The 26615-nt window shown below is 33.8% G+C and overlaps 2 protein-coding genes across 2 annotated transcripts in view; one reads left to right on the top strand and one right to left on the bottom strand.

The window, feature by feature from the left end:
* Positions 1-15992, bottom strand: part of LRRIQ3 (leucine-rich repeats and IQ motif containing 3) — a 172666-nt gene extending 156674 nt beyond the window's left edge. The window contains exons 1-3 of the mRNA XM_011977711.1: positions 15804-15992; positions 1172-1420; positions 271-594 (exon numbers count right to left, since the gene is read on the bottom strand). Of these exons, the coding sequence (XP_011833101.1) occupies positions 271-594; positions 1172-1420 (573 nt within the window). The 5' untranslated portion in view covers positions 15804-15992. The remainder of the gene's footprint in view (positions 1-270; positions 595-1171; positions 1421-15803) is intronic.
* A 33-nt stretch (positions 15993-16025) lies between these two features.
* FPGT (fucose-1-phosphate guanylyltransferase) lies at positions 16026-26300 on the top strand. The gene is made up of 5 exons (XM_011977723.1): positions 16026-16167; positions 17769-17936; positions 19423-19515; positions 22198-25127; positions 25168-26300. Exons 1-4 carry the CDS (start codon positions 16047-16049, stop codon positions 23637-23639), a joined length of 1824 nt encoding a protein of 607 aa, XP_011833113.1. The 5' UTR covers positions 16026-16046; the 3' UTR covers positions 23640-25127; positions 25168-26300.
* The last annotated feature ends 315 nt before the right edge of the window (positions 26301-26615 follow it).

The raw sequence follows: 26615 nt of genomic DNA on the forward strand, positions 1-26615 counted from the left end.
AATCCTGAATAAATTAGAGATTTACTTTCAATTTAAAAAACAAAAATTTGTTTCTCTACAATTTGATCATTTCAGGCTTTTCATGTAGTAGGCATACAAACTTTTATAAAGTTTCAGATAGACATTACAAATATATTCACTAGTTTATATTATTTTATATACATGATGCAAAAATATTAAAGAGTTCATATAATTTAGATATAGAACTCAGAAGCTAAAATTTTCCTTTTATACATTTAATTAAAATGAAACCCTAAAGAAGCCGATTACCTTTCTCAAAGTTGGGCAGAAATTAAAGAAAAGTCGATGGTTACATGCTTTGAATCTTTCAGGAAGATGCCAGTTCTGAATTATTTCTTCATCAGAAATCACATGATGATCCAGTGCTTTGAGAGGCCATATACTGTTAACAAGAACATGTCTATATCCTTTTTTAAGGCTTACTGGGCAATCAAACATAGTGAGGGCAATGAGGTTTGGACAGGCAGATAATACACATATATTCTTTAACTTTGCAAACCCATTGTCATGAAGATAGAGGAGTTTTAGATTCTTCAATCCACTCCAAAATTTGGTATCTGGTAGACTCTTTATCTGAAATATTATTAAAAATATTTTAAATTCCAAAATTACTTTTTTCAAAAAGCACAGAAAATGGTAAAACATTACACATCTAAAATTCAATATTCCCCAAATAGCAATTTTCTAATTAATAAGCAAATAGAGTATTTATAATTATACGATGATGGCTAGTTGAAAACCATAATACACTGGGCATCTGAGATAATTTATTAGTAGTAGTACACTAAAATGCATAACAATACTTTTTTGTCCAATGAAAATTCCTTTGTAATAGGTTGACTCTTTAAACTTTTCTAAAATACTTTCCTTACCTAAGGAAAATTAAGGAAGCATGAGGCATTCTTAATCCAGGCTGTAGATTTAAGAAGTGAAACATACCGAATTACACACTATTTATGCATTTTCATTTACATCAAAGTGTCTGTATTTATATACATCTTACATGCTTTTAATTTATTGTTAAATTTTTGTTTATATTTTAGATAAAAGACCATCTTTAAGAAATACTGTGGATAGGTAACATAAGTACGTATTAAATAAAACTGAAATTTCATTAAATATGCAAATAATTGAAATGCCTATTGCTTACCTGATTTCCATGGAGATCAAGTTTGATTAATTTTATACAACTCTGAAGTGGATGAATATCTGTAATAAAATTGTTTGAGACGACGCATACTCTAAGAGAGATGCAAGACCGCAAATTTTCCATAGACTTTAAATGAAGGCCATTGAACTTCACAAAAACAAAATCTTTTTGATCTTCTCTTATGTTTTCATTATAGTGACTCCATTCTTCATGACTGGTTAGCTCTTCTGTGATTGTTCCATGAAACATCTAGGAAAGATAAGAAATTGCTTTGATTTTTTTTTCTACTTTCAAAAATTTACCTGAAAACAATCAAAATTTTGCCAAGAGATGGTGCAAGTAAAAAGTGTTATTAAAGTTAAAATTTTAAAAAACTAATTCTTATAGAACTTTCTATCCCAAAATAACTTAAATGTCTAACATTTCAATAACAGCTAATCTGAATGTTATCACTGCACTCACCAATGAACAAACTAATTAGCAAGAGGAAGACAAACTTCCTTTTTCCTAGAATATTTAAAGAATTCAGTGAAGAAACTGAGATAAAATCATCCCTTCTAGACAAGACAACTAACAACAAACAAACCAAACAATACCTTGTATAACTCGTATAATAATTGTTGTTAAAATATACTGTTAAAGAAGTACACTGAATAATAAACAAGTCAGGAGAGTGATAATCTTTGTGAAAGAGGCTGAACAATGTAGCCAGATAAAATTAAGGTGCTATACAGGCCTTCAAATGTTATCAATAATATTTGTATCTTAAAGAGAAAATTCATTGTCACAATATTTACATTCAACTCAGTTAGGCAATTAGGCTCCAGAATTCTAATAGCTTTAAATTTTGACTACTTAAATTTATCTAAAATGTTTAGATCAATGCTTTTTAATATAATTTTATACAGTATTTCTCATATATATGAATTTTCACTTATTAAGAGTAATTTCAGCTTTCATAAAAGGTTGTCAGAGATAGCTGAGAAGAGAATGAAATGTATGAGCTCAAGTCGTCTATTTGGAAGTGTGTTTTAAGATCAACAATGTTCCCCAATGGAAGAATCGATTTCTACCATGTTTAGATAAACTAAATCAGTGTAATTCAAATGAGAATAAATGTGAAAATCCAGATACACTCTTGTACTCTTTCAAGACACTGGTTACTTTATATATCATAACCAAGGCCTAAAACTAGAATCCTCAAACTCTAAGTATCAATGAATTAACTAGAAAGCAGATTCATGGGCCCCATCTCATATCTACTGTATCAGAATTTCTGGGCTAAGGGCCTAGGAATAATGTCAACAGGTGATCGACAAACACCTTAAGAAAGATTAGCCTCAACTACAAGTAAACCAGTCTTCCAAATATAGAGTCAGATATGGAATAGACAGATATAAATAAACCTTTACAAATTAAACTCATCAAGCTCTATTGGTGCTGGGATGCAGGATAATATCCACATCGCATCACTTGGACTTCCAAAATAGAAAAGACGTAAGTCTTTCCCCATTTAAAGAAAGCTTAAATTTCCTGCAAGTCTTTAGAAAAATAACTCATTTTTTAAAGTTCTGAATAACATTCCATCACATGGATGCACCATGGTTTGGTTTATTTATCCATTCACCTATTAAGGTGTCTTGGCTGCTTCCAACTTTACACAATTATGAATAAAAGTGCTATAAAAATGCATGTGCAGGCTTTTGTCTGGATATGTTTTCAACTTACTTGGATAAATACCAAGGAGTTCGTTTGCTGAATCATATAATAATGTATTTCATTTTGTAAAAATCTGCTACTGTCTTCCAATGTGGTTGTACCATTTGGACTCCCACCAGCAATGAATGAGAGATTCTATTGCTCCACAACCTCACCAGTATATAATGTTGCCAATGTTTTGATTTTGGTCGTTTTAATTTGCAATTCCCTAATGATACATGATGTTGAGCATCTTTCATATGCGTTATTAGCCATATGTATATCTTCCTTGGTGAGGTATCTGTTCAGATCTTTTGTCCATTATATTTTGATTGTAGTATTGTCTTATTGTTGAGTTTGAGTTATTTGTATTATTTCAGATACTAATCCTTTGTCAGATATGTGTTTTCCAAAGACTTTTTTTCCCATTCTGTGGCTTGCCTTTTCACTTTCTTAATTTTTATTTCTTTTTTAGCTCACAAATGCATAAAAAGTCCTTGGAAAACCAACACCCATCCACATAGAACTTCAGAGATCTCGTTTCTTCACATAAAGCTACAGGTGATTTTATACTGTTAATCATGACATTAGTACACAAATTATATATGTACACAAAATAATATATTTTATTTAATATATAGCTATATAAATAAATATAAGTATTTTTATTTCAAAGAATTTATTTCTCACATTGATTATTCAATCTCTAATAGTCTATTTCTTTATGAAGATATTATCTTCTTCCTGGCATTTATTTTCAGGGATTCTCAACAGTGCTATTAATCAAATATAGTTAGTAATGTCTATAGATTCATCCACCAGGAATAATTTTTTATTTTAAACCTTCTGCATGAATGCTGTCTATATGTCATTTGAACATGCCAATGAACTACTAATGGTATTATTCCAAAGTGGAGTTTTTTCTATTTTCCTTACTGATCTCAGATACACTGGATAATTTTCCAAAATGAGAGGTTCTACTCTTATGTGAGACATTCAAATGTTAGCTATTAGATGAATATCCTTGCTAGTAGCTTTGTGACATTAACAAATGCTGTTATAATGAACATGATAAAATAACATTGTCCTTTCCCACCAAAATTCTTAAATATGTCCAAACATTTTTCTACATAAAATGAGTAATATATAATAAGGGAACTGGTTTGATTGGCACTCTTGCCTCACTTGAAAGTTTCCTGTCAATAAGACATAGAGTTTGAGGAAGAAACGAAATATTGGTTCACACAAACCAAATTTGGGATAATGCTCACGATATTACTTAATTCAATGCGTTTTTTTCCATTTTGTACAACAGTCTACTTTTCAGTTTCAATCAAAAAGATTAGAAAAAAAATTGTAAGAATTAAGTACTAGTTAATTAAGGACATATTAAATTCAAATTTGAGATCTTTTTGATATTACTTAATGTAATGTCTTTTCCCCCATTTTGTTCAACTGCCTACTTTTTAGCTTTAATCATTGACTATTATAAGCAAAAAAAAAAAAAAAAAAGTCACTAATCATCAGGAAAATGTAAATTAAAACCTTACTTCTGCAAGAATGGCCATCATTAAAAAGTCAAAAAACAATAGATGCTGTCATGGATGTGGTGAAAAGGGAATACCGCTAGTGGGAATGTAAACAAGTATAACAACTATGGAAAATAGTACGGAAATTCCTTAGGGAACTAAAGGTGGAACTACCATTTGATCCAGCAATCCTACTACTGGGTATCTATCCAAAGGAAAAGAATTCATTATATTAAAAAAGACACATGCACACACGTTTATAGCAGCACAACTCACAATTGCAAAGATATGGAACAAACCTAAGTACCCATCAACCAATTAATGGATAAAGAAAATGTGATACACACACACACACACACACACACACACACACACACACCATGGAATACTACTCAGCCACAAAAAGGAACAAAACAAAACAATGTCTTCTGTAGCAACTTGGATGGAGCCTAGAAAGCTATTATTCAAAGTGAAGTAACTCAGGAATGGAAAATCAAATATCATAAGTTCTCACATATAAGTGTGAGCTAAACTGTGAGGATGCAAAGGCCTAAGAATGATATAATGTACTTTGAGGACTCAAGGGTGAAGGTTGGGAGGGTCGTGAGGGATAGAAGACTACATACTGGATACAGTGTACACTGCTTGGGTGATAGGTACACTCAAATCTCAGAAATCACCACTAAAGAACCTATCCATGTAACAAAATACTACCTGTACCCCAACAACTACTGAAATAAAAATTAAAAAACAACAAAAAAAAAGTCAAAAAATAACAGATGCTGGTGAGGTGGTGGGGAAAAAGGAATGCTTATACATTGTTGGTGGGAGTGTAAATTAGTTCAACCATTGTGGAAGACAGTGTGGCAATTTCCCAAAGACCTAAAAACAGAAATAACATTTGACCCAGCAATCCAATTACTGGGTACATACCTAAAGCAATAATAATTGTTCTATTATAAAGATACATGCATACATATGTTCACTGTACCACTATTCACAATAGCAAAGACATGGAATCAACCTAAATGCCCATATATGGTAGACTGGATACAGAAAATGTGGTACATTTACACCATGGAATACTATACAGCCATAAAAAAGAATGAGATCATGTCCTTTACAGGAACACGGATAAAGCTGGAGGACATTATCCTTAGCAAAAAAAAAAAAAAAAAATGCAGGGATAGAAAAACCAAATACTGCATTTTCTCCCTTATATGTGGAAGCTAAATGATGAAAACATATGGACACATAAAAGGGAACAACACACTGGGGCCTACTGGAGGGTGGAGAGTGAGAGGAGAGAGAGGATTAAGAAAAATAACTAATGAGTACTAGGCTTAACACCTAGGTGACTAAATTACTTGTACAACACACTACACTGAAACAAGTTTACCTATGTAACAAACCTGTACATCTCTCCCTGAACTTAAAGCAAAAATTTAAAACAATCCAAACTATTAAGAACCCTCGCTTCTTAGTTAATAAAATATGCTAACCAGCTGTCTTAGGATGTCACACTTCTCTCTCAGTGTAACCTTCTTTGGCAAATCATTGCCTAGTCATTATTTAGACTCTGATTCCATCCCCACATCCCTACATCCCAAATTTAGTGATTATATATGTGTTATTATTTAATGGCCCTGTTTTCCAATAAATTATATGTACCCTGTGAACAGAAAAGTTGTTTTACGGTTAGGTGGTTTTTTCAAATTTTTGCATAGGACCTGACATAGAACTGAGTCAGATTTCAATAAATGTCTGTTTCATAGACATGTCTACCTTTTCCTTTCCTCAGAGAAATAGCAAACTATGGGGAAGGAACCTTTAAAAGACTTCTAAGTACAAATGACAAAGTCTCTCCCATTTCAGTAGAAATCTATTGGACATTCCTTTATTTTTAATTCTCCACAGCTAATACTCAATGTCTTGCAAAACAACAACAAAAAAAGGTTTATTTTTCAGCTATTTATGTACTGTAACAAATCACTCCAAAACTTATTGGCTTAAAATAACCACCATTTTGTTATTCTGAAGATTTTGTGTATTCACTAAGTTGAAGTAAGCAGTTCTCCAACTGACAGTGGCTGGAGCATGAGTCAGTTCACTCCTCCAGTGAACTGCTGGAAGGTTAGGTTCAGCTGGGATACTGAGATGAACCAGCCTTTCTTTCCATACTGTCTCAGGACCTCTCTATCTTGAACTGTCCTCTCTATGTCATCTATCCATGTGTGTCTGAAATAGGGTAGCCAGACTTTCTACATGCTTAAGGGCTCCCAAAGCATAAAAGCAGAACCTGTCAGACTTCCTAAGGCTTAGGTTCAACGGAAGCATTCCCTCAGCCACATTCTACTGGTTACAACAAATTCATTTTATTTTTCAAGCACCCTACAAACTAAGTACAGAAAAAGGAAATGAAATATAAGTTGTTCTGAGGTTGGTGATCTCAAGGAAGTTATGTATCCTGTACCTCAGTTTCCTCCTCTGTAAAAAGAAGATAATAACAACAGCCCATAGAATTGTTATGAGGACTAAATGAGTCAACATAAAGGGTTTAGAACAGTGTTTGGCACTTAATGATATGGTTTGGCTATTTCCCCACCCAAATCTCATCTTAATTGTAGCTCCCAGAATTTCCACTTGCTGTGGGAGAGACCGAGTGGGAGATTAATTGAATGATGGTGGCAGTTTTCTCCATACCGTTCTTGTGGTAGTGAATAAGTCTCATAAGAGCTGATGGTTTTACAAGGGGAAACCCCTTTTGCTTAGTTCTCATTCTTTCTTGTCTGCTGCTGTGTAAGATGTGCCTTCCACCTTCTACCATGATTCTGAGGCCTCCCCAGCCACAAGGAACTGTGAGTCCACTAAACCTCTTTTTCTTTATAAATAACCTGGTGTTGAGTGTGTCTTTATCAGCAGCACAAAAACAGATTAATACGGTAAGCACTACAAAATTAATTGAATGCTTAGTTTCATTAACAATTCAAGATAAAATATATGCTTCAAAAAGTGTATCAAAGCACCTGCAATTTCCAGTATGGCATGTAAGGAGCTTGGAAGTAGTCACTCCATCCTAATAACACATTAAAAAGCTGAACAAACTGAAAATCAACAACTCTTCTTAGCTACACAAAAGAAGTAAGATCATAGGGTAAACTGCTGACCCCAAAACTGTAGCAACAGACAGGCAGTACAGAAACTCATCAGGAACAGACACACAGATGTCAGGGGTGTTGGAAATATGAGACTGGGAATTGAAAACAACTAGGATTAATATGCTAATGGCTCTAATAGAAAAAGTAGGCAACATACAAGAACAGATGGATAATGTAGGTAGAGGGATAGATATTCTAAGAAACAATAAAAAAGAAATGGTAGAGACCAAAAACATTGTAACAGAAATGAAGAATACCTTTGAAGGGCTCATTAGTAGACTGGAAGTGACTGATAAAAGAATCTCTGACTTTGAGGATATACCAACAAAAACATTCAAAACTAAAAACCAAAGAGAAAAAAAAGACTGAAAAAAATGAGTAATATTCTAGAAGTATGGGACTTCTAAAGGTGTAACATACGTGTAATGAAAATGCCAAAAAAGGAAAAATAGAAAGGAATAAAAGCAGTATTTAAAACAATAATGAATGAGAATTTATTCTAACATCGGACACTAAGCCACAGATTCAAGAAACTCAGAGAACATCATGTAGAATAAATATAAGAAAAAAAAAATCACACCTAGGCATTTAATACACAAATTTCAAAAAATCAAAAGTTAAAAAAAATCTTGGAAAAAGCCAAATAATTTCTTTAAAATCTTACTTATAAAGGTTCACAGATAATAACTACATTTGACTTATCAGAAACCATGCAGGCAGAAGACAGTGGAGTGAAATATTTAAAGTGTCAAGAGAAAAAAAACTCACTGACTTAGAATTTATAAGGGGAAAACCCTTTCACTTGGTTCTCATTTTCTCTTGTCTGCCACCATGTAAGATGTGCCTTCCACCTCCTGCCATGATTCTGAGGCCTCCCCAGCCACATGGAACTGTGAGTCCACTAAACCTCTTTTTCTCCATAAATTACCGAGTGTTGGGTGTGTCTTTATCAGTAGCATGAAAACAGACTAATACAGTAAGTTCTACAAAATTAATTGAATGCCTAGTTCCATTAACAATTCAAGATAAAATACATGCTTCAAAAACTATATCAAGGGACACTGTATTGTGCAAAATTATTCTTTAGAAGTGAAAAAGAAATAAATTCTGTTAGACAAATATTGAAGTAATTTGTTGTTGGTAGACCTGCCTTGTAAGAAATGTTAAAAGAAGGTCTGAGAGAAGAAAAATGATATAGGTCAGATACTCATATCTATGGTAAGAAAGTGTTGGGAAAGGAACAAGAAAAATGATATAGGTCAGATACTCATATCTATGGTAAGAAAGTGTTGGGAAAGGAACAAGTGAGGATAAAATAAAATTCTCTTATTTTTCTTATTCTTAGTTGAATAATTTGTCCAAAATAATAATAATAACTAGTTTTATTTTAATTCATCCAACAACAGTAGAATATACATTCTTTTCAAGCTCACGTGGAGGATTCATTCACCAAGACAGACCACATTCTGGGCCATAAAACATGTCTTATCAAATTCAAAAGAACAGAAGCCATGCAACATCTTCTCTCAAACTACAATAGAATTAAACTAGATATCAGTTTAGTTTATTGATAAAACAGCTGGAAAATTCCAAATATTTAGGAGATTTATAAACAACACACTTCTAAGTAACACATAGGTAAATAAAAATTTAAAGATATTTTGAACTAATAAAAATAAAATGTAAAATTTAGCAAAATTTGTAGGATATAGTAAAAGCAGTGCTTAAAAGGAAATTCATAGCACGGAATACATATACTAGAAAAGAGCAAAGATCTAAAATGAATCATCTAAGATGCCATTTCTAGAACTTCAAAAAGAAGAGCAAATTTAATCCAAAGTAAATAGGAGAAAAGTAATAAATATATTGTTAGCTTTCAAGAAAATTGTAATTCTTAATTATAATCGCCAATATTTTCGGGGGGGGATATTTTATCATTATCTCATTCCAGAAGACTCCATAAAGATCTATAGTTTCTCTAAAAAATAAATACTTTACTCAGATTATATGTAGGTTCTTCTATAATATAAAGCATCTAACCATCAACCTGTAGTTCAGATCTTTAGTGAAGAGTAGGGAGGTCTTTCCATATACTCTCTGTGGTTACCTTTACCATGCAATAATAAATCTTACTCCAAAATATATTCTTTCTTTATTTGTTAGGACATTCAGAGTTAATTTTTTCCCAACTTTTATTTTAGAATCATGGAGTACATGTGCAGGTTTGTTACAAAAGTATATTGCATAATGTTGCAGTTTGGAGTATGAATGAATTTGTCACCCAAGAAGTAAGCATAGTACCCAACAGGTAGTTTTTTTTTTTTTCAGTTCTTACCTGTCGTCCTCTCTCCCAATTCTTGTATTCCTCTCCAATACCAAATCTTATCCAAGGTGTCTGAAAACATACTTTTCAGTTCCTCTTAACTGATTTTTGTTTTATATGTATTCAATATTTTAAACTCTTCTCAACTGGTTTCTTTTTAGTTGATGTGATATGAACACTAATTTAGTCTTATAAGCAGTCTTCCCCATATACTATACTAATTTATATTCATTTTCTCTATTAATATTCACCTCTGCCAACAAAATGTACTTGCCAGTATATAAACAAACTTAATATTTTACAAATTACAAAATAGAACATAGTAATACCTGGTTATTGCTATTAAAAGGAAAGATTTACATGATTAATAAATTACAGAAAGAAGTTTTTTATTAGAAAATTAGTATTCTATATTCAGAATATAATGTATGTGTCAGTTATTCATATTATTCAGCTACATATTCTGTCAAACTTTCCAATCATTTTGGAAAAGTAGAGATTTTTCATATTTTAACTACCACATGCAGCATTTCAGTTTTGTTTCTCATTATTTATTTATACTGTACATCTGAAAACTGGAATAACTCAAATGAGCAGGCCCCAGAGCATATCCCCTGAATCATATCATTGCAGCTATGGGCCCATATGATTCTACTGCCTACCAAGGGAAGCTAAAAACCACTGCAATTGATATATCCTCCTCTACCAAGTTAAAAGCCCCTTACCACTTGTTGCAAATTTCAAATATGCACATAGAGGAGGAATCTAGTCACTTTTGTTCATTTTAGACTTTGATAATTTTATAACTATTTTGTGAAATGTATATACACATCTGTAAATTATCAAGTTCAAATAATAATATAATGTTCAAAGGCAAATTAAGTATAGCAACACATTACAGAAAGTATCAAGGCTCCAACTACAGTTTCAAAGAAATTCTGCAGTTAAAAATAAATCAGTACCATTATCAGTAAACCTTTCCTTAGTTTATATCAACTAAAGTACTAATTTTAAAATTATCATACATTTTAATCACACTATATAAACCATTTCTATAAAATAAAATGCCCATCAGTTATACCTCATCTTTGCTCCCAACTTTGACGGCAAACACATTAAGTATAACTATACAAGGTTATAACTCATGAATATATCTAAATTAAATATTAAGAAGTAAAAAATATTTATTTTGTATATTTATTTCTTTTCCAAATGTGATACATAATAAATATTGAAAAGAAAATTTTCAAAGCCTTTGCTGAGTGTACCTTTAGACTTAAAACTTATTCGCTGAACCTTTTAGGTACTAGGAAGACAGACCATCATTATTTTAAGTAATACATTAAAATACTAGATTTGATGGTCTACATGAAAGTAATTTATTTTATAAGCATGAACTATAATATTAAATGGAAATCTGAATACTGGACTCCAGAATTATCACAACAGCTGTTAAGATATCTGCATATAAGGCCAGGCGCGGTGGCTCACGCCTGTAATCCCAGCACTTTGGGAGGCCGAGGCGGGCGGATCACAAGGTCAGGAGATCGAGACCATGGTGAAACCCCGTCTCTACTAAAAATACAAAAAATTAGCCGGGCGCGGTGGCGGGCGCCTGTAGTCCCAGCTACTCGGGAGGCTGAGGCAGGAGAATGGCGTGAACCCAGGAGGCAGAGCTTGCAGTGAGCTGAGATCTGGCCACTGCACCCCAGCCGGGGCGACAGAGCGAGCCTCCGCCATCTCAAAAAAAAAAAGAAAAAAAAGATATCTGCATATAAAATCAAATCATAAAAAAAAAGTTTCAGTTTTTAGAAAATCTAATTGTAAGGATTCTAATTGGTAATATTTTATACATATTGTGATTACAAACTTTATTTTTAGTTTAGAATGTCTGCAATATATTAAGCTCTTCTCTATTAACAAAATAAAGAAATTATATTTTTAAAATACTCTTTATTTTGATAACAGATTTGTTAAGTAATGACTATTTTAATAAAGAATTGCCATAGGCCAGTGCAGTGACTCATGCCTGTATAATCCCAGAACTTTGAGAGGGCAAGGCAAGAGAATGCATGAGTCCAGGAGTGAGCTATGATCTGCCACTGCACTCCAGCCTGGGTGAAACGCTGTCTCTAATAATAAACATCCTGTCTCTAAAAATATAAAAGAATTGCCATGATTTTATATCACAGAAAAAATATATTTTAAAAATTAAGAAGAGGAGAGTCTAGTAGAACAGTCAGACCAGTACATGTGTCCTGGAAAATGAACATAGAATACAGTGCATTTTTAAGTTAATATAAATAACCTTGATAGCACAAAACATATTTTCATGGCATATTCTATATGTTTTCAAATGACATGAAAAGTCATTCAGAACAAGGAATCAGAATTCATTTGTAATTATAACTTTTTTATTTAAATGTATTGGCTTTTTAAATTTTAGAAAGTTATATACTTCTGTTCAGAAAAAAAGCTTTTGTGAGACATCATTTTTCAGTTTGTATTTTTATTCCAATTTGGAAACTTCAAAAGCATAAACCTAAAAAACTAAAAAGGGGTGAGCCAGAAGATGGATATTAAACAGTCAAAATTAATAAAAACATTCACAGAAAATAATCTGCACAAAAATCATAACCTCTTAATAAGGAAATTAGCACAACAAATATTTCTTCTAGCCCAAAACACTCCTTGGTTAGTTTTCACAGAACAGATTTTGTATCACCTAAAATTAAGCCATTAATACCTTTCTCTTAAGTGTCATAAATATTGTATTACATTAATTAAAATTTAATTATTGACTCTACTAATTTATAGTCTTCAAGTACTTGCCCTCTCCCTGTCCCTTTCCCCTCCCCGAAACCTCATGTTGGTATTTGGACAAAGTAGATTATGATTACACTACTGGGGAACTCCATTTGGAAAAAAAAAAAATTTCACAAAATACTAAGAGAGGAAGTATAATAAAAGTTCAAGGGTGGGACAATGTTTCCTTGCACTACGGAAAGTTGAGGGGTATGAGGGTTCCTCCAACAGGGCATAGTGAGAAAAAAATATTTAAGAAATAAGTTGAGAACAGGCTAGCTGAGTAAATAAATTCAAATAAAACAAACTGCAAAAAGAGAATTTTTGCTTTTGTTGCATGTCAGGAAGGGTAGCAGGAAGAAACAGTGGTTAAACAGAGCCATGAAGCACAAGGACTGGAAACAAGCACAGTCCTAGGTTGGCCTGACCACAGCATGCACTATGAGCTCCACAGTACATAATCCAGGACCCTATTCATTTGGCTTCAACTTCCTCCTATAAAGAAGGGGGGGAAATTAAAACATGCTTCTCTATAATTTCCACACAACAGTCATAGTTATGTCTGTAGAAATAAAAAAACCAATGTAACTGGCAATAACTGTAAATGGGTTAGAAGGCATTTTAATAGGGGGATGAAAATGTTCTAAACCTGTACCTCAATAAAGTTGTTTTAAAAAATCTATCTCATTCTTCCTTATAGCAGCTCTTCAGATACTCTCTACTCTCCTCCAAGAAATAAAAAGCCCAAATGCCTCCACAGAATATAATTTTTCAATTTATTATAGTCTAGTATGTTCAATGTCTTTTTAAAAATGTGGAATCCAAAACTAAATAGATTATTTCCTGTGTGTTCGATTTGTGCAGAATTAATGGGCTTACAGCTTGGCTGGACTGATATATTTTACTTTGGTAAAATATTATTCTGATAAATAAAAAATATTCTGATAAACGGAAAAACTCTGTGGTGAATACTCTAGTAAAATAATACTCTAGTAGCTTAAGATGTTAAACAATCATATCGCACTGTTCTATTATTTTGAATATGAACTTAAATAAAATCTCTAGACTTTTTTGGCCCCCCACAATCAACTGCCATGGAAATTTACTCCTACTCATATATACTGTGTTTTTTAGTTATTTTACTTAAAAATTAACATTAATGAAAATTTGAGAAAAGAAAGAGAACAGAACCCACAGTTGATAATATGGTATATTTCTTTCCAGCAAATTTTGATTGCATGATACAGTCATATTGAGAAAAAATAATTTCCCATTTCTATGGCCATCTTTCCCAGATCCAAGAAATACTCTGTTTAATATTCTGTATGACACCATCCCAGATCCAAGAAATACTCTATTTAATATTCTGTATGATAGAATCTAACACATCACTCCATTTGTCTCCTCACAACTGTTACCACTGGATTTTTTTATTTGGTTACTTCTTGTTTATTTCACCTTATTAGAATATACAGACCCTAGACATACAGGCTCTGCTGACCTTCATTTCCTTGGGACCTCACCTAGTTCCACAGTTAAAATTAATTCTATCTTCTTGCTGACAATTCTTAAAATTGTATCTCCAGCCCAGACCTCTTTCCTGAATTCTAGACTCATATGTATAATGCAAACAGACACATACACACACAAACTTCCCTTACGTATTCACTGCACACACATAAGTCTGTTTATTCCACATGTCCAAAATCGAATTCTGGACTCTATTTTACCAACAATCTTCCTCAGTCAGAAACTTACCCATCTTAATTGATGGCCATCCCAAGGCAGTCATTTTGATTCCTCTTTTTCTCTTACAGTCCACACCCATTAATTCCATCAGCATATTTCATTGTTTTTGTCTTAAAAATACATCCAGAATCTGACCAACTTCTCACCATCCCCACTGCTGCCATCCTGGTCAAGCCTTCACCAACTCTCACCTGCATTATTGCAGTAGCCTCCAAGCAAGTCTCCCTGCTTCTGTCATTGCCTCATCCCCCATTATAATCTATTCTCGTATCTCTGAGTGAGCTCTTTAAACATAAGGCACGTCACTTCAAAACCCTGCAATGGTTTTGTTTCCCTTAAGAGTAAAACCCAAAATTCTTTCTATGGCCCTTTGTTCCCTCTCTGACCTTCTCTCGCTACTTTCTCTTTTGGTTACTCTCACTCAAGTCCCTGTATTTTCTAAATGTTCTTCAGTAAGACACCGTTTTTTAATTAATGAAAAGTTTTAAATGATAAAACTATGAAAGAGTAATCTAATCTGCCATTTTATCCACATGCTTCCACTATTAGAACACGATTGTATAACAAGTCTGAGAAGAAAAACTAAGTAAATTTATGGTGCCCTGAATGCCTACGTACCTAATGAAGACGTTGATACAGACAAATCTTCTCAAAAAATCAAACGGTATGATGCAATAGCACAATTTCTGGGTTTGGGATTGAAATATATTTCTTAAATCTTTTATTACTAATTGTGATAGCTTGACTAAGTCACTATTCTCTGACTCAGTTTTCTTTTGTGTAAAGATGAAGTGATCTGTAAAACTAATAAACCTGGTGTTCTACAACAGGAACACCTCTACATAGCTACCCAAAATACACCTAAAAAGACTGACTTATTTCTAAGAATGCTATTGAACATTCTAGATTAATCTGCATATACAAAAGAATGACAGAAAATAAACCAAAATATCAAAACTATTTGGAGCCTGGTTGCGGATTGAATTTTATACAATTTCCAAAGACACTATCTGAGAGGCTGTCGTGTGTAGCCTACCAAGAAAAAAACAGAGGGGTGGGGGTGGCTCACTCTCTAGGAACCACAAACTTAAGGTTCCTAAAAAGAACAGATTTTAAATACTCAGACTGTGTACATATCATGACCCAGGGTTGGGGGCAGATGGCTCCAGATGACCTGGGGTGGCGGGGGGGAAAGGACAGATGGGGAAGATCTTCTATCAGGATCTCCTGGGGAACTGCTCCAGGCTGAAACAAATCACCAGTTAGGACGAATCGCCTTCGATGTGAAAGTTGGGAAACTAGACTGTAGTTTCGCCTTATCCTTAGCGGGTCGGTTCTAACAATTTTGTAACCCAACCTGAACCACTCACCGGGTCAACTGGGCCGCAAGCCCTTATGAGTTGGAGACAAGTGGCCCAGACCCAACACAGTCAGACAAATCGCTGGGTGGCCATCTGCCCCTGAGACCGTTGCTAGAGAAACAAGACGAGATCCAGGTTCACCACATCAGGGTTTTCCGGGAGCCAGCCAAGACGCTCCGGGGCGTGGTTACGTGAGCGGCGCACGGAGGGGGCGGGCCAGAAATAACCGGACCGCGGCGCACCCCAGGGCGCATGCGTGCTGTGCAGCGCGGTCTCAGGGAAGGTGGGGCTATGGCAGCTGCTAGGGACCCTCCGGAAGTATCGCTGCGAGAAGCCACCCAGCGAAAATTGCGGAGGTTTTCCGAGCTGAGAGGTACCAGAGAAGGCATCCGAGTTCTCCTGGGCAATGCAGAGGGAGGGTGCTTTTGCGTGCCAGGAAGTTTGTTGGACTGTCACTTCCCGTCTGCTTCTCATCTGCAGGCCTATGACGCCCCCCAGGAGTAGCTAGCTAATAATCCTTTTCAGTTTTTATTTATTCTTTTCACTGTCCCTGCTTGACATGCTTGTTTCTTATTCTTAGTAGTATAGATATTAAAATGAGGGCGGAGGAAGAAGAAGAAAGAAAATCTGGTGAAGTTATGCGTTGATTAGCTCATTAATAAAAGTTACTTTAAATAAATCTAAAAGATATTAAGCACAGTATTTTGACCTTTATGAGTAGATCCCAACCCCCTAATGTAAACTTCACTGTTTACATTACATTCATCTACTTCTGTAATGTAAACGTTTGTTGAGGGAGTAACAGAGCATGGAAGAATTATATATTACAAATTAAAAGGAAGAAATTTGTTATCAAAAAATTGGCTATGCCACTTAATCCCCGTACAACTGGCTAATAAAAGTGGTTACTGATGCAGTGACTGCTTAAAAAATACTGGGACTAATACTTGGATAACAGTAAAATATTCAGGACTATTAGATTCTAGCTGACAGGTTCTGTTTGTTAACTAATTAAAACGCTAAATCATTTTGTTTATCAATAAAGAGATTCCAACTGTCTACTAAAAGTGCAGACTGTCTTTTAAAGATGTCATCAGAGAGTTGGGACTTTCTGTTATCCAGAATTTTATGTTCTAACAGCCTATGTAAGTTTGCATGGTTTATCTTAAAGTAATAGAAAATAAAGTACCCACATTTATAAACAGCAACATTGATGGAATGGATCTTTGAGTTGTCTTTTTTTTTTTTTTTTTTTGAGACCGAGTCTCGCTCTGTCCCCCAGGCTGGAGTGCAGTGGCTCTATCTCGGCTCACTGCAAGCTCCACCTCCCGAGTTCATGCCATTCTCCTGCCTCAGCCTCCCAAGTAGCTGGGACTACAGGCGCCCGCCACCACGCCCGGCTAATTTTTTTTTATTTTTAGTAGAGACAGGGTTTCACCGTGTTAGCCGGGATGGTCTCCATCGCCTGACCTCGTGATCTGCCCGCCTCGGCCTCCCGAAGTGCTGGGATTACAGGCGTGAGCCACCGCTCCTGGCCTGGGTTGTGTCTGTCTCAGTCACCTAACACTAAGTGTCCCTGATACGAAAGAATTGATTTGCAACGCTGGAGATTTGTTTGTCTCCTCTTCTTATTGAAGAATTGAGGCAATAGTCTTTGGCAAGTTAAAGGTCGCTCTCTTAATCAAGAAACATTGTATCGTTCAGCATTTATAATTAAATTGGATTGTAGACTATAAAAGGAGGGAGTGATCTAAAAGAGAGAAAAAAAAGGAACTTGTGAACAGTCCTCATTGTAACTATTTTGAATCATACTAATGCACCACTGATTATTCCCTAACTCTCAAAAGCCAAAGATACATTTTGGAAGATGGTAACAGATGTTACTTTCTTTTTCTTCTTTCTAAGTAGGCAAACCTGTGGCAACTAGAAAATTCTGATAATTTTTGTTGGCATTTGCTTGCCTTTTCCAAATAGGCAAACTGGTAGCACCTGGAGAATTCTGGGACATAGTTGCAATAACAGCGGCTGATGAAAAACAGGAACTTGCTTACAACCACCAGCTGTCAGAAAAGCTGAAAAGAAAGGAGTTACCCCTTGGAGTTCAGTATCACGTTTTTGTAGATCCTGCTGGAGCCAAAATTGGTATGTGCTTTATGGTCAGATTTATAATATAGGTCCTAAGCGGAATAATCATTGAAGAAAAGCTTTTCTGTGACTTAAAGTGTATAAGCTGCATATCTCTACCCACAGCTTTATAAACTTTAAAATTTGAACGTAAAGTCACTTTTTTTAGAAAGATACAAGGAATAGCAACTGTTCTTACCCATTATGACTTACCTTGAAAAACTTCCAGAATGTTACTTAAAAGATAATTTTATCAGTTTTTATGAAATTTACACTACTCAGATAGGAATACTCCTTTGGACCTTATCAGTAGAGCTCTTAAGGTCCTCTCCACTCCAAAGTTCCTCCAGCAGTTTACATGAAGAAAGCAAAGTAGTAGGAAAAAATACTCTTGGCCTTTTGAGGACATAATGTGAAAGAACAATGTCACATGGCTTAAATATCATAATACACATATTTGAAAACCCTAGTTTAGGTCAACTTTGCCCTTTGACCTTCCATTGCAAATAGAAATAAATGCTGTTTTTCTGAAGGCTATTTTCTATGTGATACTTAAAGTTGAAGCCCCTTGATACCAGAGATAGGATATCTGTAAATGACATTAGCATTATTCTAATTAGCCAATGTTATTTTAATCCTTACAACTATGAGGTCAGTACTCTTATTATTTCTTTTTTTTTTTTTTTTTTTTTGAAATGGAGTCTTGCTCTGTTGCCCAGACTGGAGTGCAGTGGCGATCTTGGCTCACTGCAAGCTCCGCCTCCTGGGTTCATGCCAGTCTCCTGCCTCAGCCTCCCAAGTAGCTGGGACTACAGGCGCCTGCCACCACGACCGGCTAATTTTTTGTTTATTTGTTTGTTTTAGTAGAGACGACGGGGTTTCAGCATGTTAACCAGAATGGTCTCGATCCCCTAACCTCAACATCCACCCGCCTCGGCCTCCCAAAGGGAGGCCTGTAAAAAATTACAGACGTGATATTATTTCCGCAGATGAGAATCTGAGGTACTGAGAGTTAGATAACTGGCCCAAGATAACTAGTGTGGTAGTTATATTTAATATTTTTTTTTGGAATTCAAGTTCTAAAAATCTTTTTTTCGAAAGGAACTCTAACTTGTTTTGTTGATTGTGTCATTTGGGAGAATTATTTAAATGGGCTTTGTGATTTGTAACTCTGTATGAATGCTTATGTTTATCAGTCTTCTAATGTTACAGATTGTGTAATTTATTATTTCTTCTTTCTTATAATTACTATTTTGGGGAGAATATTACCTCATCATTTATTACTGAGGGTTGTTGTCTGGGTTTCATTGCTAATTTATTGATTGGTTATTTGCTATGAGACGTTTTTAATTTTGTTCTATTGCCAATACCTTTGGTGTCCATCTATTTAATTATTCCTGAAAGGCAAATCCTCAAGGTTTTATAACACCTAAATTTACCATCATGACAAAGTTTTAGTAGGTTTCTATTAAATAAATTGTGCTTTTTCAACTTTGTTTTTAAGGAAATGGAGGATCAACACTTTGTGCCCTTCAACGTTTGGAAAAGCTATATGGAGATAAATGGAATTCTTTTATCATCCTATTGATTCACTCTGGTAATGTTATACTTTACTAATTTACATTTTCTTTTTAGTCTTCCACCTTTAATACTTTAGAGACTTTTTTCTGTCTTGCAAACACTTTCCTTCTTTTTTAAAAAAAAAAATCTTTGAAGTTATTCTGCTTTGAAAACAAATATTTCATGATGTTCATTTTTTTTTAGCTTGTAAGTAGTATAGTGGTTTTCACAAATTTTACTCATAAAATTGTAGATCACATATATCGTCAACCTTTTATGAATATTGTTTTCTTTTGGGTATGTATATAGAAAATTATTTTCCTAAGACAACTCATTCAAATATGAATAGTTCTCAGGAATGCTTTAGTGGGGATTTTTCTTTTACATTTAATTTACATTTTAAGTTCCAGGGTACATGTGCAGGTTTGTTGCATAGGTAAACGTGTACCATGGTTGTTTGCTGCACCTATCAACCCATCACCTAGGTATTAAGCCAGTATGCATTAGCTATTTTACCTAATGCTCTTTCTCCCTTAATGGGGATTCTTGCTTTGAGGGAAGGCTGGTTTAACACGGTCATTACTAGACTTTTGCCAGTACTTTTTATCTTGCATTTTTGTGTGATTATTGGTAGCCAGAGGCCACAATGCTTAAAAATAAAAGGAAAATGTGACAATATACGGAATGAACAAGTAAATATATAAGAGGGAAATCACACACATAAAATAAGACAGTTTAAAACAGAAAAGTAGGAAGGACATAGCTTCACAATAAAGAATAACTTTTTAAATTGAATACATTTAGTTGTGCAAAAATGTTGGTTACATGAAAACCTTTGTTGTTTTTCTCTGTATGTTAAGGGATTAATGAAAACTGTCATGAACCGACACCAGTCAAGGGACAGGTATTTTAGAATTGTTTGTCTACATGGCTTCCAAAGCACTTTCTCATTCTTATGATTTACATATTAAAAAAATGATTCTTTGTAAAGATGATGTCAAAGTAAAGCATCCAAGTTCTGGTTTGAAGACTAAAAAATGTGTAAAAAAAATCTAATTTACAATTTTATTTAATAAAATAATTATTATTATCAGTTCAGTAAAAATTAAATTAGATACCAGGAAATGCATAGTTTTTTTTTTATTTTTGTTTTTTGGAAATAGATAATTCTTAGTACTAAACTTTACTATTGACTGGTCTTTGGAAAAAGAAAAAATAGAAAGTTATTAGCTCCCTTTTGTTGAACAATATACTGTGTGCTGCCAAGTGCTTTACATGTATTATTGATCTTCAGTAATAAATTAACCTTAGCTTACTATAACATTTTTACTTTATAAACTTCTTAATTTTTTTAACTTTTTGACTCTATTGTAATAACACTCAGCTTAAAACACAAACACTGTACAGCCGTACAAAAATATTTTCTTTATATCATTAGGGTTTATTCCGTTGTTTTTATTTTTACCTTTTAAACTTTTTGGTTAGAAATGATGACACAAAAATAGTGTAGGCTTAGGCCTACACTGGGTCAGGATCATCAGTATCACTGTCTTCTACCTCTGTAGTCCTACTAGAGTTCAGGAGCTGTCATCTCCTATAACAATGCTGCCTTCTGAAATACCTGCTGAAGGACCTGCCAGAGGCCATTGTATTTTTAACTTTTTTTGGTATGTATCATATGAATTTATTCTAAAATAACAATGAAAAGTATAGTATAGTAAACACAAAAACCAGTGAAATAGTCATTTATTACCAAGTATTGTATACTATACATAATTGTATGTTCTATAGTTTAGTAAACTGGCAGCACAGTAGGTTTGTTTATACCAGCATCACCACAAACACTTGAGTGGTGCATTATGCTAGGACTTTACAATGGCTCCAACATCACTAGATAATAGGAATTTTTCAGCTCCATTATAATCTTGTGGGACAACCTATATATATGCTGTCCATCTTTGAGCGAAATATTGTAAAGAAGCAAATGACTGTCTTTTAGCATTAGTATATTAGTTTTCTATAATTTTATTTTCTGTGAAGTAGATTCTTAATTAGAAGTCTAAACATGGTTGAAATTTGTTGTTTAAAATGTAGATACAGTCTGGGCGCAGTAACTTACGCCTGTAATCCCAGCACTTTGGGAGGCTAAGGTGGGTGGATCACCTGAGGTCAGGAGTTTGAGACCAGCCTGGCCAACATGGTGAAACTTCGTCTCTACTAAAAAGACAAAAATTAGCCAGGCACAGTGGCAGGCGCCTGTAATCCCAGCTACTTGGGAGGCTGAGACAGGAGAATCACTTGAACCTGGGACACAGAGGTTGTGGTGAGCCACTGCTCTCCAGCCTGGGTGACAGAGTAAGACTTCATTTCAGAAAAAAAGAAAAAAAATGTAGATACAACATCATGTTTTGGGCCATGGTCCTTCTTGTTTGTTATACATGTAATTCAAAACATTTCACAGATTCTACAGTATACTTAAATTTTTTCCTGACCTATAGTTTTTAAAATTGTGTTATATCACATGGCAACAAGAGAATTTCTCTTTGAATTTTTAATCTGGATTTCATTATTCCTTCCTGATTTACAGTTACACATGGTATATATTAAATATCTGTAAATATATTTTGATTTGTAACTTGCAGGTTATTAAACCCTGGGTTTTGAAAATTTTATAAACAATACTACATTTTTAAATGGTTATTTTGTTTTAATTTTATAGGTGGCTACAGTCAACGACTTCCAAATGCAAGTGCTCTGGGAAAAATTTTCACTGCTTTACCTCTTGGTAACCCCATTTATCAGATGCTAGAATTAAAACTAGCCATGTACATTGATTTCCCCTTACATATGAATCCTGGAATTTTGGTAACCTGTGCAGATGATATTGAACTTTATAGTATTGGAGAATTTGAGTTTATTAGGTTTGACAAACCTGGCTTTACCGCTTTAGCTCATCCTTCTACTTTGACGATAGGTACCACACATGGAGTATTTGTCTTAGATCCTTTTGATGATTTAAAACATAGAGACCTTGAATACAGATCTTGCCATCGTTTCCTTCATAAGCCCAGCATAGAAAAGATGTATCAATTTAATGCTGTGTGTAGACCTGGAATTTTTTGTCAACAGGACTTTGCTGGGGGTGACATCACCGATCTTAAAGTAGACTCTGACTATGTCTACACAGATAGCCTATTTTATATGGATCATAAATCAGCAAAAATGTTACTTGCTTTTTATGAAAAAATAGGCACACTGAGCTGTGAAATAGATGCCTATGGTGACTTTCTACAGGCTTTAGGACCTGGAGCAACTGTGGAGTACACCAGAAACACATCAAATGTCGTTAAAGAAGGGTCAGAGTTGGTAGAAATGAGGCAGAGAATATTTCATCTTCTTAAAGGAACATCACTAAATGTTGTTGTTCTTAATAACTCCAAATTTTATCACATTGGAACAACCGAAGAATATTTGTTTTACTTTACCTCAGATAACAGTTTAAAGTCAGAGCTCGGCTTACAGTCCATAACTTTTAGTATCTTTCCAGATATACCAGAATGCTCTTGCAAAACATCCTGTATCATTCAAAGCATACTGGATTCAAGATGTTCTGTAGCACCTGGCTCAGTTGTGGAGTATTCTAGATTGGGGCCTGATGTTTCAGTTGGGGAAAACTGCATTATTAGTGGTTCTTATATCCTAACAAAAGCTGCCCTCCCTGCACATTCTTTTGTGTGTTCCTTAAGTTTAAAGATGAATAGATGCTTAAAGTATTCAACTATGGCATTTGGAGTGCAAGACAACTTGAAAAAGAGTGTGAAAACATTGTCAGATATAAAGTTACTTCAATTCTTTGGAGTCTGTTTCCTGTCATGCTTAGATGTTTGGAATCTTAAAGTTACAGAGGAACTGTTCTCTGGTAACAAGACATGTCTAAGTTTGTGGACTGCACGCATTTTCCCAGTTTGTTCTTCTTTGAGTGATTCAGTTACAACATCCCTAAAGATGTTAAATGCTGTTAAGAACAAGTCAGCATTCAGCCTGAATAGCTATAAGTTGTTGTCCATTGAAGAAATGCTTATCTACAAAGATGTAGAAGATATGATAACTTACAGGGAACAAATTTTTCTAGAAATCAGTTTAAAAAGCAATTTGATTTAGAGACATTTTAAATATTTTACACTTTGCCTTTTTGAGTAACATTCCCGAGATAGGTATTTTCTGTAGGCTGTTTCACTGAACTCAATTAATGAAAATTATGTTAATGTAATTCCTGTAGCATAATAATAATAGCACAAAAGTACATATAAATCATTTTTGAAGAAAAATATTTCAAGACTAAGTTGAGAAAATAGATATTTTTTGGATGTGTATCAGTATTTTAGTTTTTAATAATGATTGATTTGTGGAGCACTGTTTTTTCACATAGTTTTAAAGGTAATTTTCTAAGCATATCTTTAGAATTTTTCCATCTTTTTTGAGGCTTTTGATCCAGTGAAGTTCTAAGTATTCACTGGCACTTCTCTCCTCAACTGTAATTCTATTTTGAATAATAAAAATGGCATACTGTAGGATGTTCAGAGTAGTGTAGGAATACTGTAGAAATACTTTTTCAGAAACAAATCCATAGCTGACACATTCACTGAGTGCCCAATATATTGTGATTATTTTAGTTGATAAATAACTAGATACAAAGACCTCTGAAATTGATGATAAAATTCATATCTCATTAATTTTATCAAAATGAAACTAAAAGTACATATGTATTATACACTTGAACATGTGTTTGTGTATCTTTAAATTTTTCCTTTATGTTCCATTCCACAGGAAAACACATACATATGCGCACAAAACTCAGTTATCTGTGGGGAAAGTGGTAGTAATAATTGAAATTCATCAATAATCATGTAATTTCACTATAGACTTTACTTGTATTATCTCCTGTCAGTCCTTCTAACAAAACTGAAATTACCAAATGAACTGAATTTACTTTTCATCTTATTTTTTATCCACACACTGGTGATACTGAGAAACAATAATTGGTCCAAATGCAGACATCAAGAAGCAGGCAGGAAAATGGAAAAACTTAGATAATACACAGATGATAAAGTTTCAAGAAAATAAAAATTGGCTGGAATCTCAAGTTATGTGTTTCTATACTGGTGTAAGCATAGAAGTGAAAAGTCTTTGTACTACAGTGTAATAGAGAAAAGATTTGTCAGTGTGTGTTTTTTTTAATGAAATAACTAGTCTGTGCTACTTTATGTCAATGTAAAAATTGGTAAACTAGAAGTAAATTGTCCACAACCCTCAGTTATGATACTTGTGTTTGTGTTTTTTTTTTTTTTTCCAAAGTTTTTCCCAAGGATAAGATACAAATACATGGTAGCTATTGTTTAAAAATGATTGATTTACTTGCAGATTTTTCAGAGGATGTTATATGTTTGTCATTCACTAAATGTTCAGAATTGTAGTTTTACCAAATCTGAAGTGCCATCAATTATAAGAATCACCATTATTTTATGTTCCATTAAGAAAAACACAATAAAACATGACGTAATGCTTTGTTACTCGAAATTTTCATATTTATTGGAGATCTCTTTTAGTTGTTTTTAAATACAGATTTTTATTTAACCCTCTTGCATATACATATCAAATAACAAAAAAGTGAAATATTGAATGAATGTACATATAAAATAACAAAAAAGTAAAATATTGAGATATCATCAAGAAATTTCTACAGCTTCACATTCAAACTCTTCAGCACTTTCAGAGCTATTGATATGCATACGTCCACCTAGTACCTTCTGTGCTTTCAGAGTTATTGGTGAGGCTGTATTTCCTGAGTGCTCTTACCACACTTATGTCTGGATTTTTTTTTACCTAACTGCAGACCCACACTCCTGCAAATTTTGATACCCTTCTGTTTGACAAAACTCAGTTTCACTTTTGCTTCAGTTTAATCACAGGTCCTTAGAAGATCGGACCTGTGATTGATTTCTCACAAATTGATGGTCATATTAACATGTTAATATTAAAATTATTGTTTGGTAAACCAGAAGTGACCATCTGAAGCCCTCAAATATGGTATTTGTGTGTTTATTTTTTCTTTTTCAAGATTCTTTTTAAAGAAAATATATGATAGCTGTTGTTTAACATTTATTTACTTACAGAGTGTTCAGAGAATATTATGTGTTTATTAAGTACTCACTACTGTATTTTACCTAATCTGAATTTTAACCATAATCCTGCACAGTGCATGGATTCCAGTGCTTTGAAATGGTTCTGTTCAAAGGACTTATCAAGGTCTCTTGCTCTGAGATGTATTGCTTGGTGTATAGTAGCACACACATACCACCAATAGTGTACCTAATTCAACTGAAATGACAGTCATATACACAGATATGACCAAGTTCACATGTGAGCAAGTAACAACTCCATGACTATTGCTGCCTGACTAATAGCTATTATACTATCATTTGTAAGGCACATTCTGTTTTCTGGGATGTCGAAATGTGGAGAAAAAAAGATGAATTAGGAAATGATTCTAACCTAAATGTGTGTTTTAATAAAAGGATCTAGGCAAAAAAACGAAAAAAAAAAAAGTAAGTCACTCCTAAATTTAATCCCTGAATGTAGTGTACATGATGAGAGAGAAGTATATTTTTGATAAGAAGTGCCTAAATTTTGTAACAATCTTAATTTTTCAGGCTTTTCATTTAGTCTCCCAATAAAGATTTGTTTTTTTTCTGAATTTTATCAGCAATAGAAAAATAAGACCTAAATGGATAAGTTTGAAATTAAATATTTTGTCTCATTTTATATTTTTTATTTTTATAAAATCATGGCACTTACATCATATACTCAGGTGTGTCAAATCCTGCTATTGTTTGTAACTATAATCCATAAACTTATTGATGGTTTAATAACTGTCAACAAGGGCATGAGAAAAATTCAACATTTGGTAATAATCTTTTACCTTAGGCATTTATTCTCTAAGCAAAGCAGAAATAAAAGATATATATCACTGTGTACTGATTGAAATAAAGCTTTAAAAATCCAAGTGATACTCTGAAATCGTCAAAAGTTTGATGGCATGAATCCAGGATTAATTCCCACAACCCCGGATGATCTAGA

The sequence above is a fragment of the Mandrillus leucophaeus genome, unplaced genomic scaffold (genome assembly GCF_000951045.1).
Source record: "Mandrillus leucophaeus isolate KB7577 unplaced genomic scaffold, Mleu.le_1.0 Scaffold103, whole genome shotgun sequence".
NCBI lineage: Eukaryota > Metazoa > Chordata > Mammalia > Primates > Cercopithecidae > Mandrillus > Mandrillus leucophaeus.